Source organism: Arachis stenosperma, chromosome 4 (assembly GCF_014773155.1).
Source record: "Arachis stenosperma cultivar V10309 chromosome 4, arast.V10309.gnm1.PFL2, whole genome shotgun sequence".
Classification (NCBI taxonomy): domain Eukaryota; kingdom Viridiplantae; phylum Streptophyta; class Magnoliopsida; order Fabales; family Fabaceae; genus Arachis; species Arachis stenosperma.
This window is the reverse complement of record NC_080380.1, coordinates 144737921-144753555: the sequence shown is the minus strand read 5'-3', so window position 1 is coordinate 144753555 and position 15635 is coordinate 144737921. Positions and strand designations below refer to the sequence as shown.

General features: G+C 31.7%; 2 protein-coding genes across 2 annotated transcripts; one reads left to right on the top strand and one right to left on the bottom strand.

Annotated features, from left to right (window-relative positions):
• Positions 1-28: 28 nt before the first annotated feature.
• Positions 29-4151, bottom strand: LOC130973738 (granule-bound starch synthase 2, chloroplastic/amyloplastic-like). Its single transcript, XM_057898385.1, has 8 exons — positions 3412-4151; positions 2758-3178; positions 2528-2592; positions 2312-2389; positions 2100-2210; positions 1979-2023; positions 1346-1519; positions 29-1269 (listed from the first exon to the last, which is right to left on the bottom strand). The coding sequence occupies exons 1-8, from the start codon at positions 3724-3726 to the stop codon at positions 313-315; spliced, it is 2166 nt and encodes a 721-aa protein (XP_057754368.1). The 5' UTR covers positions 3727-4151; the 3' UTR covers positions 29-312.
• A 780-nt stretch (positions 4152-4931) lies between these two features.
• On the top strand, positions 4932-5944 carry LOC130975827 (protein DMP9-like). The gene has a single exon (XM_057900558.1). The coding sequence runs from the start codon at positions 5273-5275 to the stop codon at positions 5942-5944; it is 672 nt and encodes a 223-aa protein (XP_057756541.1). The 5' UTR covers positions 4932-5272.
• The last annotated feature ends 9691 nt before the right edge of the window (positions 5945-15635 follow it).

Below are 15635 nucleotides of genomic sequence, written 5' to 3'. Positions count from 1 at the left end.
TCGGGAACTTGTATAGAACTTAACATAGTACCTTGAAAATCAACTTTGCTTGCTATCACACAAGTTAAATTGAGCTTGTAAACACTAGTATGATACTTACACAGTACATGAAATTGTTGTGTTATTGTTATAAAATCCTTAGAACACCAAAACTTTTACCCTAATCCATTCCATCATGACTTTGACTGTATCCTATACACAATTCCGCATTTTCCTTCCCAAAACCAACAATTTAAGACACGATAGCCATTCAACTTGGATAATCTTCGTATTTTGATCAGAACTTTCTGGTAGAGTAGAGATGCCAGAAAGTTACCACTGGTACTTGGCAGCAAGAAGCACCTCCTCATACTGCTGCGCTGCGTTATCCCAACTAAGATCTTGCGTCATTCCTCGCCGTTGAAGCCCTTCCCAGCTTTCCTTATACTCTCTATAGGTCAATAAGCAGTTCCCTAATGCATGTATCAACTTGCCTGATTCTGCACTTTCAAATGTCCATCCAAGTCCTGTTTCATTGAAGGGATCAAAAGGCTTCACTGTGTCCCTCAATCCTCCAACAGCATGCACAACAGGAACTGTTCCATAAGCCATGGCATAGAGTTGGTTCAATCCACATGGCTCAAATCTTGATGGCATGAGCAATATGTCTGCTCCTGCAGTTATTCTATGAGCAGTCTTCACGGAAAAACCAACCCAACTGCGGATCTTGTCATTGTGTTGATTCTCGAAATTCCGGAGCATTTGTTCCAAATCCGGTCTTCCAGATCCCAACATGATTAGTTGCACATCCTGACCCATCATCCAAGGAACCGCTTCGGCTATGAGATCAATGCCTTTCTGCGGATCCAACCTTCCGATAAAACCGATTACCGGAATGTCCTCGCGAACAGGCAAACCGAGCTCCTTTTGCAATGCGGCTTTACATTGAGGCTTTCCAGTATGCAGTGTCTCGAGGGAGTAGTTGATGTAGCCATCCGATTTCAAGTGAACATCAAACTTAGGGTTCCAATCTTTGTTATCAATTCCATTCACGATTCCCCGCAGTTTCCATCCATTGTCATTGATGATCCCATGCAAACCCCAACCACCTTCAGAAGTTTTAAGCTCCCATGAATACCCATGGCTAACCGTGACAACACAGTCTGCGCTCTTTAAACCAGCTGCAAAAATGTTGAAGTGGTCACCTCCAATGGGGTCATATAGTTTAAAAAGGTCTGTGTAGTGTTCAGCTAAATCAACATAGAAGAAATCATCAACAGGACCCCGACCCTACAAGGAAAGAAAGTGTTAGTGTTAATGTGTCAAATATCTTCTTAACATAGACATATATAGATAGAGATTGAACCTGGTGAGCTATGTTATGAATAACGAGAACTGATCTTGTGTACTTCATCAAACCCTGGTCACGATAGTATGCCTTAAGATACACTGGCAGCAATGAAGTATGCCAATCGTTTGCTATGAAAGCCAAGTTTCCATCTCCATAGCAAACACCACCACATGGAACGTGCCACGGAACCTGTGAATTTTTCAGTTTGATTTATTATTCATATTCAAAGAAATGCATTAGAGCTATAGTGAAGACTTCAAGAACAAAATCAATACTAGTCATTTTCTATTTTATCTTCTTTTCACACACATGATTTCAAGCTGTGACAGATTGTAGACCACAATCTAGTATTCTTTTCTTCATTTTAAAGAAGAAACAAAATCTCCATCAAATCACTAGCATCCTGAATCTCATGATCAGAAATTCGACTAATATTCTCTCTAGTCTGACCGAGGTCACATGAAGGGTTAGGGATCTGCCTTAGAAATAATTTTTCTTTCCCCTTCTCTTAATTAAATCCTAATCTCTAGTTAAAAGACCAAACCATTATCATAATACAGTATTCTAATGTGCTAAAAGACTTCAATTTGTTAGAATTATCCCAGAAATAAACATTGACCAAGTGACAAAGTCATTTAGTTTATGTACCTCAACAGCTGCCTTGCAAAACAGTATCATGCGCTTTAGAATATCCTGTGAGATGAAAGGCAAGGTGAGTTAAATGTGTAAAATACTTGACAGTGACTCTCAAGAAAAAATATATTATTACCAATCTGCTTCCTGCATATATGTTATGCTCCAGATTGTGAAACATTGGACTTTCAATGAAAACAAAGTCTACACCATCAATGTAGGCCTGGAAATATCTTACTTCCATATCCTGTAGAGTGAAAAATTGGAAGGTTACAACACCCTCAAAGTAGAACCAATGTAACACATTGAAAGATAACAATCAATAGGAACAAAGCAGATGCTGCATACATGACCATCCACTCTGTATGTTTTTCGTACTCCTGTATCTTGGGGTTCGATATAGTTACCATACCGAGGCGCAACTACCTGAGAGGAAAACAGAGAAGAAGAAGAAGAACATGGTATATTATGCAATGGGCAAGGTTCAAATTCAAAGATTAAGTTTTCTTCTAATAATTTGTTATATTCAATTATTCAGTAAAGTTCAATAAGGGAATATGTTACCATGACCCTATGTCCACGCTTAGCTAAAGCCTTTGGTAATGAACCAACAACATCTCCAAGTCCACCTGTTAACTCACATAAAAGTCTATAAGTTTATGTCCTTCGTATCTTTGTATTTTCGGTCTTGAGGCAGTTATCAATATAACATATAGAACATCTTATATTTAAAAAATATAGACATTTTTATTAAAAGTCACCAAAATTGGTATAAGGTGGGTAGGTTTAGTTACCTGTTTTTGACCAGGGAGCACATTCTGCTGCAACTACTATAACATTCATCACATTGGTCCCAGCCAAAGGTTGCGTTATTTCACCTTCACTCCCAATCTCATTAGATTCATTAGTGATATTCTTCAAACTTGATTCAATAACACCATCATGATTCTTAACCTTCAGACTTGAGTTCTCAGTTCCATTTGTAAAGAAGGCTGGTAGTGAATCCAGCCTCAACGAAGCCGGTTCAGGAGGCGGGACTCTAACATCCTGGTTAGATTCATCAAAGCCTCCATAAATGCCTAGAATGTTACCATTTTGGTTCTCAAAAGAATGGCTTCTGCCATTGGTGCCATGTTCATAGGAAATACTGCCCCCTTCTGGTTTACTAATATTGTCACTGTCTATGGAAGAAATTAGTTTCTTTCTTTCTGAAATCTGCAATTGATGAGTTGAGATTGGCCATGTAAACATTTGCTATGAAGCACAACATAAGCATAGTTACACTAGCCTTCTAGATGAACAAACAAGCATATATAGTACTCTTGGTACATCAATACTAAATATATCTAGATACATTGAATTGTGAGTGTACTGAGTTTTCAAGATGACAGATATTTTGAAACGGATAGAGTAAATACAACACTACTTTAGGATAAAGCAGAATATACCTGTTGAAGTAGGTCCCTTTGCAAAGCAAGAACCTTCTTCCTCTTTTCAATAGTGGCATGCACCACATCCTTTGATCCATCTTCATACTCATCTTTCCCAAAACTCTTGCAAGCTATTGGTCTTACTTTCTTACTCCTCCATAACACCCTCTTGCACCAACACAACCCCAACCTTTCAGAATGCCCAAAACATGAACCCTTTATGCCACAAACCAGAAACCGGGGAGAATGATAGCTGCTTCTTGTGTCAAGCAGCACCAGAGACTCAACATTAGTTTCCAATACAAATGGCAAAGATCCCAATGATGCCATCATCAGAAAGAAAAGTAATCAATCAACACAACTTTTTGAGAGAAAATGGTGCATGCACAATGCTATAACTGAGTGATGGGAAAAACCCAGATAGGGATTTTGCAAAAGATGAGGACTTTTGTAATTTTGTCATGGAAGTGAAGGAGCAGAGGAGGAACCAACCAATATATATATAAAAAGAAGAATAAGCATGAAAATCTAGTGGTTAATTGGATTGTGGAATATGGAAAGTGGACCCAAGAGAATGGGAACATTCATGGAGTTTGAGGTTGGAAATCGCTGACAATTTTAGAACGGAAGAGTTGAAGCAAATATTTTTGGAGTTGTGATTGAGAATCTTAGCTAGAAATTGAAGAGAGAGAATTTCAAACGTGAAATTCATTGATATGAGAAAGGGGGACCAGCATGAAAGATTCAGTGATTCACCATTCATTGGTAGAACTGAATGAACAAAAGTTTCTTCTATCTTCCACGGTTGTCTGAACTGTAAAAAGTTACTTCATAGAATCATCTTGAATGATTTTATACATTTTAAATATTTTATATTTTATTTTACCAACCATCTATAATACTATTTCAACCAAAAGAAACTTCTTTTAAGGTTAGTTTGACATTGGCCATCTTATTAGGGTTACATATTATTAAAGTAGTTCATTCTGATATTGACAACATAAATCAAATTTCTATTCTTTAGGTAATAATATATGAATTTAATTTTGATACATGTCAAAGCAGTTTTATCCGTGTATCTAAAGGTAATATTATATCAACAAAAATAACTAATTTTATATTGATTACATAGATGATCATTCAAAAAATCGAATGTAATAGATCGAATGTGTAAAAATTTTACACATAGGATATTAAAATTAAATTCTTTTTAGTATTGATTTTAAACAGTAGCAATAACAAAATTTGAATATAAATTCTTCACAAGTAGATTACTTTAAGTGGTTTAGATGTCGATGGCCAAGTAGATGCAAAATTTCCGCGTAGTAGATTGGAAAATCCAAAGAAATCATGTCGTCTTTTTCATTAATGACAAAATCACGTTTCTGGCATGTTGTAAAATTTTATAGTATTTCCTAGAACCTAACTTAATACCACATGTTCCTACTCAAACCTATAATCTTTGTGGTTTTGTTTTTTTATTTCTTTCTTTCTTTCTTAGTGGCATGAGCAATTTTTTCTTATTACTATAGAGCAAGCGCTTATCACGTGGTTTTATATCCCTGATATTGATCATCACCTCGTTCTATTTAGTTTCCTGCATTGTCCTTGGTTAATGTGCCTAATCAACACTTAACAAAGCACTCTACTCTCATAAATCATTATTTCCTTCTTACAAGTGATGAGAAGAAATCAATAACTATAAACAAGTAATAAAGATGATATACTTAAATAACCGCCAATAACCGCTCAAGTGTTTCAAACTCAATTTGTAAATTCCACTGTATTTAAACTCTTCTTAATTTAGAATTCCTTTCTCTATTCTTCTCAATTCTCATCATTGGATTCAATTAAACTCATCCACTTACACACACAAAAAATGGAACCAACCCAACAAGAAGTTGGAATCAAAGTTTACAATGCAACTCCAGCACCGTCCCATGATGATACACGCAATTCTTCCGGCCCAGTCACTCTTCCGGTGATGCCTCCAGAGACTGTCCGGAAGAATCGCCGTGCCATCATGGCAAAGGGTGTCCAGAAGACACTCAACAAGACTTCATTACTCGGAAACTTCCTCCCAACGGGAACACTCCTCACATTCGAGATGGTCCTTCCATCAATCTACAAGAACGGACAATGCAGTCACGTGCACAGCATGATGACCCACGTGCTCCTAACCATATGTTCACTCTCATGCTTCTTCTTTCACTTCACGGACAGTTTTCCCGGGCCTGATGGAAACATTTATTATGGTTTCGTGACCCCGAAAGGACTGTCCGTGTTCAAACCGGGGATTCCGGTTCAAGTGCCAAAGGATGAGAAATACAAGGTTTCCTTCACGGATTTTGTGCACGCTTTCATGTCCGTGTTAGTGTTCGTGGCAATTGCTTTCTCGGATCATAGGGTTACTAATTGCTTGTTCCCTGGGCATGAAAAAGACATGGATCAAGTAATGGAGAGTTTTCCGTTAATGGTGGGAGTAATTTGTAGCGGTTTGTTTCTTGTGTTTCCCAATTTCAGACGTGGAATTGGATGCATGTCTGCGTAATATGAAACTTGTTATTGTGTTAGTAATAATTTGCTTGTGATTTGGTGTTATTTATTTCTTTAATTTTATCTACATCATATTCATGTTTATATTTTTGTTATAAATTAAGGGCTAAAGAACAAGAATAATATTGCTCTTTTTTTTATGGTTGGTTTTTGAATTTATTTGGCGGATTAATATTTGATCCCTAATAAATATTTAATTTAGAACAAGAATGTCCTTTGCTTAATCATAATTCAGAAACATTATGCAACTTTCAACCCTTATAGATTCATTCTGTCTGTGTTATGTTATAGATCAATGTATATATCAAGATGTGTAATCATTAAATACTAGTATACTACTTGGAATGAATTTGTTAATTTAGTGCAGCCAGCAATTGGTTTTATTTAAGCTTTAAACTATTCACCAAGTTAGTTAATATGTGTATAATTATACATATTAATTTACAATTTTTTCAACTAAATAATTAATAACCACTGTAATCAAACTTGTAATAAATGAATAATTAAATTTATTTAATAATTTTGTTTTATAAATTGCTAAATACTTATTTTTATATGCAGTGTTGGTTTTTGATATACATGTAATATAATTGGTAAAACAAAAATAATATATGCAAACTAAACATTTGTTACAATGTATTTGTATATAAAAACATATGTTGTTTAATTCATTTTTAATATATATTTTATATTTTAATATACATTTTAAATTAATTGATAATTGATTTAGCGAATAATTTTTAATATACATATAGCATAGTTATCGATAAAATATGTAGGCTTTATTAATCAGCTCTTATTAAGTCTTTTTTTCTAGAAAAAAAAAGGTGAGATTAAATTTGATCTATAATGATTTTTTTAACTATCTAATAATTAGTTAATTTAATTTTTATTACATATCTCTCAAAACATAAAGAAGATCCCTCACAAAATAAAAGAGTTTATTTATACAAAATTGTGAAAACTCGGGTGCAGTCGACTTCACGTGAAGTTAATAGTTGAGAGCCGTTAGATAAAAATTCAGTCAAATTAGTCAAATCATCTAACGACTCTCAGTTATCAACTTCACGTGAAATATACTGCACCACGATACAAAATTGAAACATTGGCATATTAGAAACTTACGTAATTAGTTCTAATAAGAATAGTGGTAATAATGGAAGCTCTGAAGGATACAAAGCTCTAAAGAATTATGGGAAGAAACGCTAAAGAATAAAAGTATTAAACAATATGTGTGTATAATGTTGTATATAATATATGCTTAATATATATTTAAACAGGAAAAAGTAAATTTTAATTCTTACTATTGATCCCCTTAATAATCTTAACTTGGGTCCTTCTCTAAACCAAGTTCAATAGCTCCGCCCCAAAATGAGCCAAACTCAATCCAAATATTAGTTTTAAAAGAATTCATTATCTAAAATTCATAAAAAATAATTGAAGCTTTTTAGTGAAATAAATAAAATGAAAGCTTCGTATAGAGTACTTGAAAGAACTGGAATATCAAGTATCAACATTCGGTCAATTGCATGATTATCAAGTAATGATGTTGTTTGATTTATATATCTTTCTATTTTTCTTTAGATGAATGCTATGGTGCATATTACTTTATATCTAAGTTATTAAAAGAGATAAATAAATAATATTTAATAAATTTTATATAATTTATTTTTTATTTTAAATATTTTATTTTATACTTTAAAAAAAAAAGTTAAGTAATTTAGACACCATAACAAAGGCACTATAGAACTCACATTTTTTTATTATTTTCATGCAGTATGAATTTTTGAAATAAGTACAATTGTGTCACTAATAAACAAGTTGAGTGCAAGGTGCCACGTACGGCATAGCCTTACCCTTACATATTGACTAGTTCAAAAGAAAATTTCTAAGTCCATATTGGAGTGAGGATTTATTTTTTAATTATTATTATTTTTTCCTTCATTCTATTACTCTTCTTTGCTCTCTTTACAAAGTACATCTTAAAATTAAACTGAAATTTAACATGTTTTTTCATTCAATCTCGCATTGGAGTCTGACTAGCTAATTTCGTGTTTTGAATAAGCATCTTCATTAAATTTTGGAATTAATAAGTCAAATATTTTGATTATTCTAACGGTTATTCATCAGCTCAAACAAACTGCCATGCATATGGATTTGTTTCAATTCAAAAGATTTTTCTTCCTCTGAAATATCGAAGAAAGACTCTAGTCATCAGTCTTAATGGCATTAAATACTATCCAACTTCAAATTTGTATGGTTGCATGTGGACCACAACGTTTAATTTTGTACTGATGGCATGGAGTTATATATGAATTTTGGTGTTATATATTATTGACTGCTGAATAATTATATGTAGAGATATTCAACATTTCACTAGAAGTGTTCACAAATAGTATAAGATAGCAGGAACAAGCTAAGTAATTAGTAGACACTATATATATTCATAACATACCAGGTTAATTTTACTTCAAACAAATTGATACTTTGAATTAAAGACATATATAAATTATTAATTAATAAGCTTATATTACAATTCAATTGATATTCCATATACATATAAAATTTCTCACTCAATAAATACTCAACTGCCTCGATGGATAATGATGGAACATTTCACAGCAATATACATATGCTCAATAATGATGGAATATTTCAAGCAGCCATTCAAGTTGAGAAGAGATTTTCGCAGCCTTAATTTAGATTATGGATATGATGGCATTAATGATAACAATTGGAATTTAATTAATAAGTTATATTTAACCAAATTGGGTTGGTACTGTTGTTAATTCAATAGTTTGCTTAAACAAATGCTAGAGAGTTCGAATTCTACGTTGTGTAGTAACCATTGGCGAGCGACAAATTAAACCTTTAAATGGAGTTTATCAGTACCGTAATTGATTAATTTTTAACTTGTCGGGTTATGAGATACCATAAAAAAAAGAGAGTTATGCTACGTGTACACCAAAATCAGCCATCAAAGTCAGCTACCAATATAAAATATATGTTGAAATATAACTACACATTGAAAATAAATTAAACCACATATGTATTTATATATAAATATATTACTGACTGATTTTAGTAACTAATTTTAGTATACAAATAACATTTTAAAAAAAACCTAATAAGTTACATTTTTAGTGATATATCATGATAGAATTGTGTTATATAAGATATATCGATGAATATTAAGTAAGATTAAGGTGTAATAAATTTATTTATTTTCTTAGTTAAACTAATCAGTAGCATATATAACTATATCAGGTACAACACTACAATATTTTGGATATTGTCACGGTTTTTTTGGTCACGGTCTTCTATGGTCACAGTTTTTTAGGGTGATAAAAAAAAAAGTTATGGTCACGATTTTTTTTGGAAAAGGTGACGATAAAGTACCTATAATTACGATTTTTTAAAAAAATGTGGCCTAAAAAAGTCTATGGTCACGGTTTTGAGAGATGACCTAAAAGGGTCTATGATCACGATTTTTTACAGTGACAAAAAAAAATTTATAGTTACGATTTTTCAAAAAATGATGACCTAAAAGGATCTATGGTATAAAAAATATATATAAATTATTATTACAAATAAAAAATATAAAATATATATATATATATCCAAATAAATTAATAAATTTATTAATTTTCATACAGAATAAAAAAAATGTATACAGACAATTAATTATATATTATTATTACAAAAAAAACTAATTTTAAAATTTATTATTTAATTAAATATCTGTATAATTTTTTTTATATTCTCGATGCATTAAAATTAAAATTAAAATCTAAACTAATTTATATATATAGATATATATATTAAACTCATTATTATAACTAATACAGTTAAAACTAACCAATCATTATTTAATAATTATATTCTTCCTCAATATATCTAATATATCTGCTTCTTAATTATGGCTAGCTAGCTATTTTGACTACAAAAATTATATTCAAACTATAATACTTCTATAAAAGCCCTTCACTTCTCATTTCTTTGTTATATACATTGCCCAATCTCAAAGTTTTCTTCTCTTCACCCTTCCTTTAATTTCCATATATATAGGAAACCCTACACGCTCCATCATTGTTCAATAATTTCAAGAACTAACCCTTATTACTTAGTTGTTAATCTCTCATCATCACCACATACTTTCTTAGAATAATAAATCCATATCCATAATAACATTAATGGATACTGATAACCAGCTGCAACCAGATCTAGAAAGTGGTTCAAATTCACCAACATCAAAACCCTCTGATCCTGAACCCACTTCAAAGCCACAAGAAAACAACAACAATAGCCCCAAAAAACCCATTGCTAATGGTAACTCCAATCCCAATAATCCCACTAGTAACCCTAATAACCCTAATTCCAATGGTGATGATGAAGACCCTACATTAGAGGACACAAACGACACTACCCTTGGAAAGGGCATCCAAACAACCTTCAAAACCGCCTCAAATCTTGGAAACTTTTTACCAACAGGGACTAACCTAGTTTTTGGGGCACTCATACCAACCATCTACAAATCTGGCCAATGTTCATCACTTAGTGTAACCATGATGATCTTCGCTTTAGTCTTCTGTTCCTTCTTCTGCTTCTTCTCCTGCTTCACCGACAGCGTCGAGCAACCTGCGAAAGATAGCAAGGGAAACAACAAGACAAAGGTCTACTACGGATTCGTGACCACCAAGGGTTTGTGGGTGCAGAACCACCGCGGCTATATCGGCGGTAGGAGGTACAAGCTAGGGTTCGCCGACGTCTTGCACGCCGTGTTGTCAATGGTGGTGTTCTTGGCAATGGCTTTCTCCGATCAGAGAGTCATCGATTGCTTGTTTCCCAAACATGTGGATGATATGGAGCAAGTGATGAGAACCTTGGTTCTTGTTGTTGGATTTCTTTGCTCAAGTTTGTTTCTTTTGTTTCCTGTCCATAGACGCGGATTTCTCCCATCCTTGCCAAAGAATGCTAATGCTACTTCTACTGTCATCGCCACCGCCACCAGCACGGCCACCGCCAACACCAATACCACCGCAACGGCGGAAAAAAACGTGTAGTTATCGTTGAAGAAATATTTTTTTAAAATTTATTATTTTTTGGTAAAAATTTAAGTATAATATAATTGTCTTCATTTAAAGTTAATAGTTAAAAACGATTAGATAATTTAACAAATTTAATCTTATTTATCATTGAAGAAAATTTAAGGATTAGTTTCTTTAGCTCTCATGCTTCATTCAATAATGAATAAAGGTGAGTAATTAGCTAAGTAAATATAGGAAAACTGAATTACTATTAGGTCAATAATCATATTGCGTAGTTAGGTACTATTCTTATTTTTGTTGTATAAAAATAAAAATATTATTTGTATTCTAAAATTAATCACAAAAATATTATTTAGTTTAATTTATTTTTAATATATATTTTATATTAGTAATTGATTTTAGTTATTAATTTTAGTATATATTTAAATAATTAATATAAAAAAATTATATAAATTTCTTTAATTCATATATCATTACTTGACGCCTCTGATGCAAAACTTAATTAAAATTGTATAAATAATATACATATACATTTTTAGATATTGTTTAATTTTACTATGTATGTGTCAAAATAACAAGATGTTAAATTTATAATAAGTGTTAGATACGTAATTAAAAGTGGGACAAACACCTAATGGCTAATGAATCCAATTCAAAAGTTTAAAACAAGATTTTAGTTAATTGCTGAATTAGAGGTCACCGTAGCAAAACTTAAGTTGGTGTCCACCCACCAGGCATTTAGTACTACGTACGTACATTACTATTTACCACTTATATTACTAGGAATTCTAGAAAAAAAAACTAATAAATTTATATCTGTCCCACGCATGATGATGTAACTTGTTTGAAGTAGAGACAAAGGATTTAGTGTGTGGAGATTGGAGAACTAATAGTAGATAGGATAGGATAATGGCGAAATGCTATATATGCGACTCTTGTGGAGAGATATGAGAGATGACAATCTTCAAAACAGTAGGGTTTAATTTTTGGTAATAAAGACCTTGACCTTAATTAATCAAGATAAGTTTGATTTATAACATTTTCTGTTTACAATAATAATAAAAAATATAATTGCTATGATACTCTTTTAAAATTAGATATTATAAGTATCACATCTTTTAAATAAAATTATTTTTAGATAGTTTATACTGTACAAGACATTTTTTGCTTTTTAGAATTGAATAAGATTCATCATTTTCAATTCTAATATAGCATGAATGACTAAAAAAGACTAATTTGTTGTAGTCTGAATTTTATTTAAAAATTTATCGTTAATTAATAAATTATTGCATACAAATTAAGATTTGAATCTTTAATACTTACAAAAATCCGATACATACTTAAAGATGGAATAAAAGAAATTTATAAAACACGTTTTAAATATACTATATGATAATTATACAAGTACTTCTAAGTTTTGAAGACTACTTAAACAAAAAAAAAAAAAGAAGGAAAATTCCAAGTTACATAAACGTTTTCTGCACGTAGTACACTATCAGAGAAGTGCGGAGTAGACATACAACTCTTATTGGAGACTCAATCCAATTACTTTATTCTGCAAATAAAACATTTATTTAATTAAGCCACTAATTAATTATCCAAACTCCGAAACAATGAAAAAAGGGCTAGATGAGAAATTATTGTAGTCATAATACTGACTTCAATTGTCATATGATCATTTGAAAATTCAACCGCCAATGTCATTTGTTACCGTGTTTGACTCAGTGATGCTATAACTATACATATACGTATAGGGAAAAACAATTAATAAGAAATTAATTCCTAAATCCAGATAGTTAGGTATACATTTATGACGCGTTTAGCCACCAATTTGGGATTAGACATTAGACCATTATTATTTCGTATGATTTTTCAATCTGACTATATATATGTCTTTTCAAAAGAGATAGACATAAAGACTTATAGCAAAGAGAAGTACAAAAGACTAGACTAGTAACGTCTTACAAACTTGAAAAGGGACTCAAGTCTCAACTATTATTTTATCATTATAAAATAATATTTGTGTTTGCTTTAATTTTTATATAATATATTCTCTTATATATATTAATTAAAACTGTACAAGAAGCTAATTAAAGAAACTATTCCCATGCAGAATCATTCACAACAGGCATTTTAATTAACATGAAGCAATGACCATTTATTCCCATACATAATTTTTTCTTGCATCATAGAAGAATTTCATTGTGCTCTTTCATAACTTAACATATATAGATTGTTTATTTTATTTATTTTATTTACTACATATATGCTGATTCACACCTAGAAGGACTAGCTATTAGAAGCGGCATATATGATAGGAAAGTTATCAGATGTACCTAGGAATAGGAATATCGGTGTTCCAGTTGTTTTACCCGTTGATTTTAATTAATATATATTATATATATTTTTTATAATTTAGATCAACGGTTAAAACAACTGGAACACTGATGTTTCCGGTACACCTGATAATCTTCCTATATGATATATACCTATTAGGCTATTGATAAACATATTTTTTTTGTAATGATAAAGTATAATTTTATTTTTAATATTTGTAACTTTTTAAAAATATTTTTAATATTTAATTTTGTTTTTAATATTTTTTATTTATATCAAGATTACATGACCAGTAAATATTATTATTTTTTAATAGTACTTAGTCAATAATAATTTGCATTCTTATTTATAAGGATTTTGCATGTAACACCCTCACTATCAAAAGTCACGCTTCCGGCTGCGCTACTCTAATAGCAAGAAGTATTACGACTACTTTACATACTAAATAATAAAATAGGAGCCTGTGATTCGACACTATATCGCTGATTTCTTTGAAAATCAGAAATAAATACTTTATCTTAAGAAAAATACAAAACAGGCATACATTCATATATAAGACTCCTTACATAATAATTCAATATATTATACATATAAAACATACAATTCCTATCCCTCTTACAAACTTGTAATAACAAAGACGAGGGAAGAAAATAATCTAATTAATGCAACAGCATATAAACCAAACGCAGTATAACTCTTCTTAATGCTTCTTCATCCGTTTCCTGAAAAGGTAAAGCTGTAGGGGGTGAGAACCTAACCACACGGTTTCACCACGGAGTTTCAAAATTGTCATAAGAAGATATTTCAATAAGAAAACTGCTTTCAAATTCAGTGATTATCATTGCCTTATGAATCCTTTTAAAATCCAATAGCTAATCGTTCAAAACCTTTTCAAAGAAACAATGTTCAAGATTTTTAGAAATCCAAGGTCTTTCTTTTTACACAAGCAAATCTCAATCAGAAACCAAGAAACCAATCACGTAATCAAACCACACAATCATTAATTCAGCACCAAAGTCCATTCTCAAATGTAACATGCCAGGACAAACACAGACAAGACAGACAAGTAAAACACAATTAGGAAGCAGTTACAGCAAATAGTTCAAGTAGCAGTTAGGAACAGTTTAGCAATTAGGCAAACCAAAACAAGTTCAAACCCAAGCAAAGCATACAAATGCATATGATGCATGCCTGTCCTATGGCTAATGAGGCTTATCTGTCGGTTATCCAGCCAACCCGACAAGTCTGAATTGTCCTTAGACTGTCCCCCGACGTGCATCCCCAAGAGTCTATGCATAGCTTTTTTTCTCAAATAATCAATATTGCTCAATGGGGGTAACATTCCCGGGAATTTATATAGTGTCCGGTCACACTTACGTCGTAGGGTCAACAGAGTATCGAGTTTTCAACCTGGTACACGTGGTGGTAAGCCACGGTACTTAGTCCAGGGAACCTCGTATCTCAGATATTTCAAATTCATAAGCCACATATCTCAACATTCTCAACATCATAATCATTCATCAATCCAAACCTCATTTCCAAATTCATTTAAAAACCATATTTCAAAGAAAATCCTCATCAATCCTCTTTTCATTCCTTTCATTAACAATCTCAATTCCAAAACATCATTTTTTTTCTTTGATAAATAGATTATTCTAAAACATATAATATTTAAAAACAAATCTTTTTAGTTAATTACTTCAAATAAAACTTCCAATTTTATAAAATTTCGGCAGCATCTCCTCTAAAACTCGGACTTTGCCACCCTGTTCGGGTCCCATCCAAACATTTCTCAAACCTTTTCCAAACCTCAATCATTTTCCAAGATTCAGCTAGTTCCAATATCAAATTATTTTCAAGACGAATCAGTGCCCATAATAAACCTCTTTTTAAAATCAACCCAGCTCAAATACTAAATCATTTATAAAGTCACTAACTCAAAATTAAACCATTTCCAAAGTTAATCCAGTTTCATATTCCAAATCATTTCCAAAGCCAATTCCTTTACATTATCGAGAATAGCTTTAAAACCAAGAAAAGCCATTTTTCATAATAATCAACTAAATAACCTTTCAAACTAATTTCTTTTCAGCAATTACAAACTACTCAAGCAATCAAGCAATCAGCCATTCAGTCCAGCAGACAACCACATTTAGAAGACAATCATAATCACAAACATATGTTCTCTCACATTAATATCTAGTTATCACAACTATGTAATATAAATTAGATTTTAAGAAAAATCCCTACCTCAGTTAGCTGAGTCCACGTAACTAATTGTGATAATTTCCTTTTCTTTCA

Excerpts from the sequence above, each read along its gene's own strand:
- LOC130975827 (XM_057900558.1), top strand. The coding sequence starts at position 5,273 with ATGGAACCAACCCAACAAGAAGTTGGAATCAAAGTTTACAATGCAACT.
- LOC130973738 (XM_057898385.1), bottom strand. The coding sequence starts at position 3,726 with ATGATGGCATCATTGGGATCTTTGCCATTTGTATTGGAAACTAATGTT. Across the intron at positions 3,179-3,411 it reads AAAGGGACCTACTTCAACAG|ATTTCAGAAAGAAAGAAACT; the intron begins GTATATTCTGCT and ends CATCAATTGCAG. Across the intron at positions 2,593-2,757 it reads TGCTCCCTGGTCAAAAACAG|GTGGACTTGGAGATGTTGTT; the intron begins GTAACTAAACCT and ends GTGAGTTAACAG.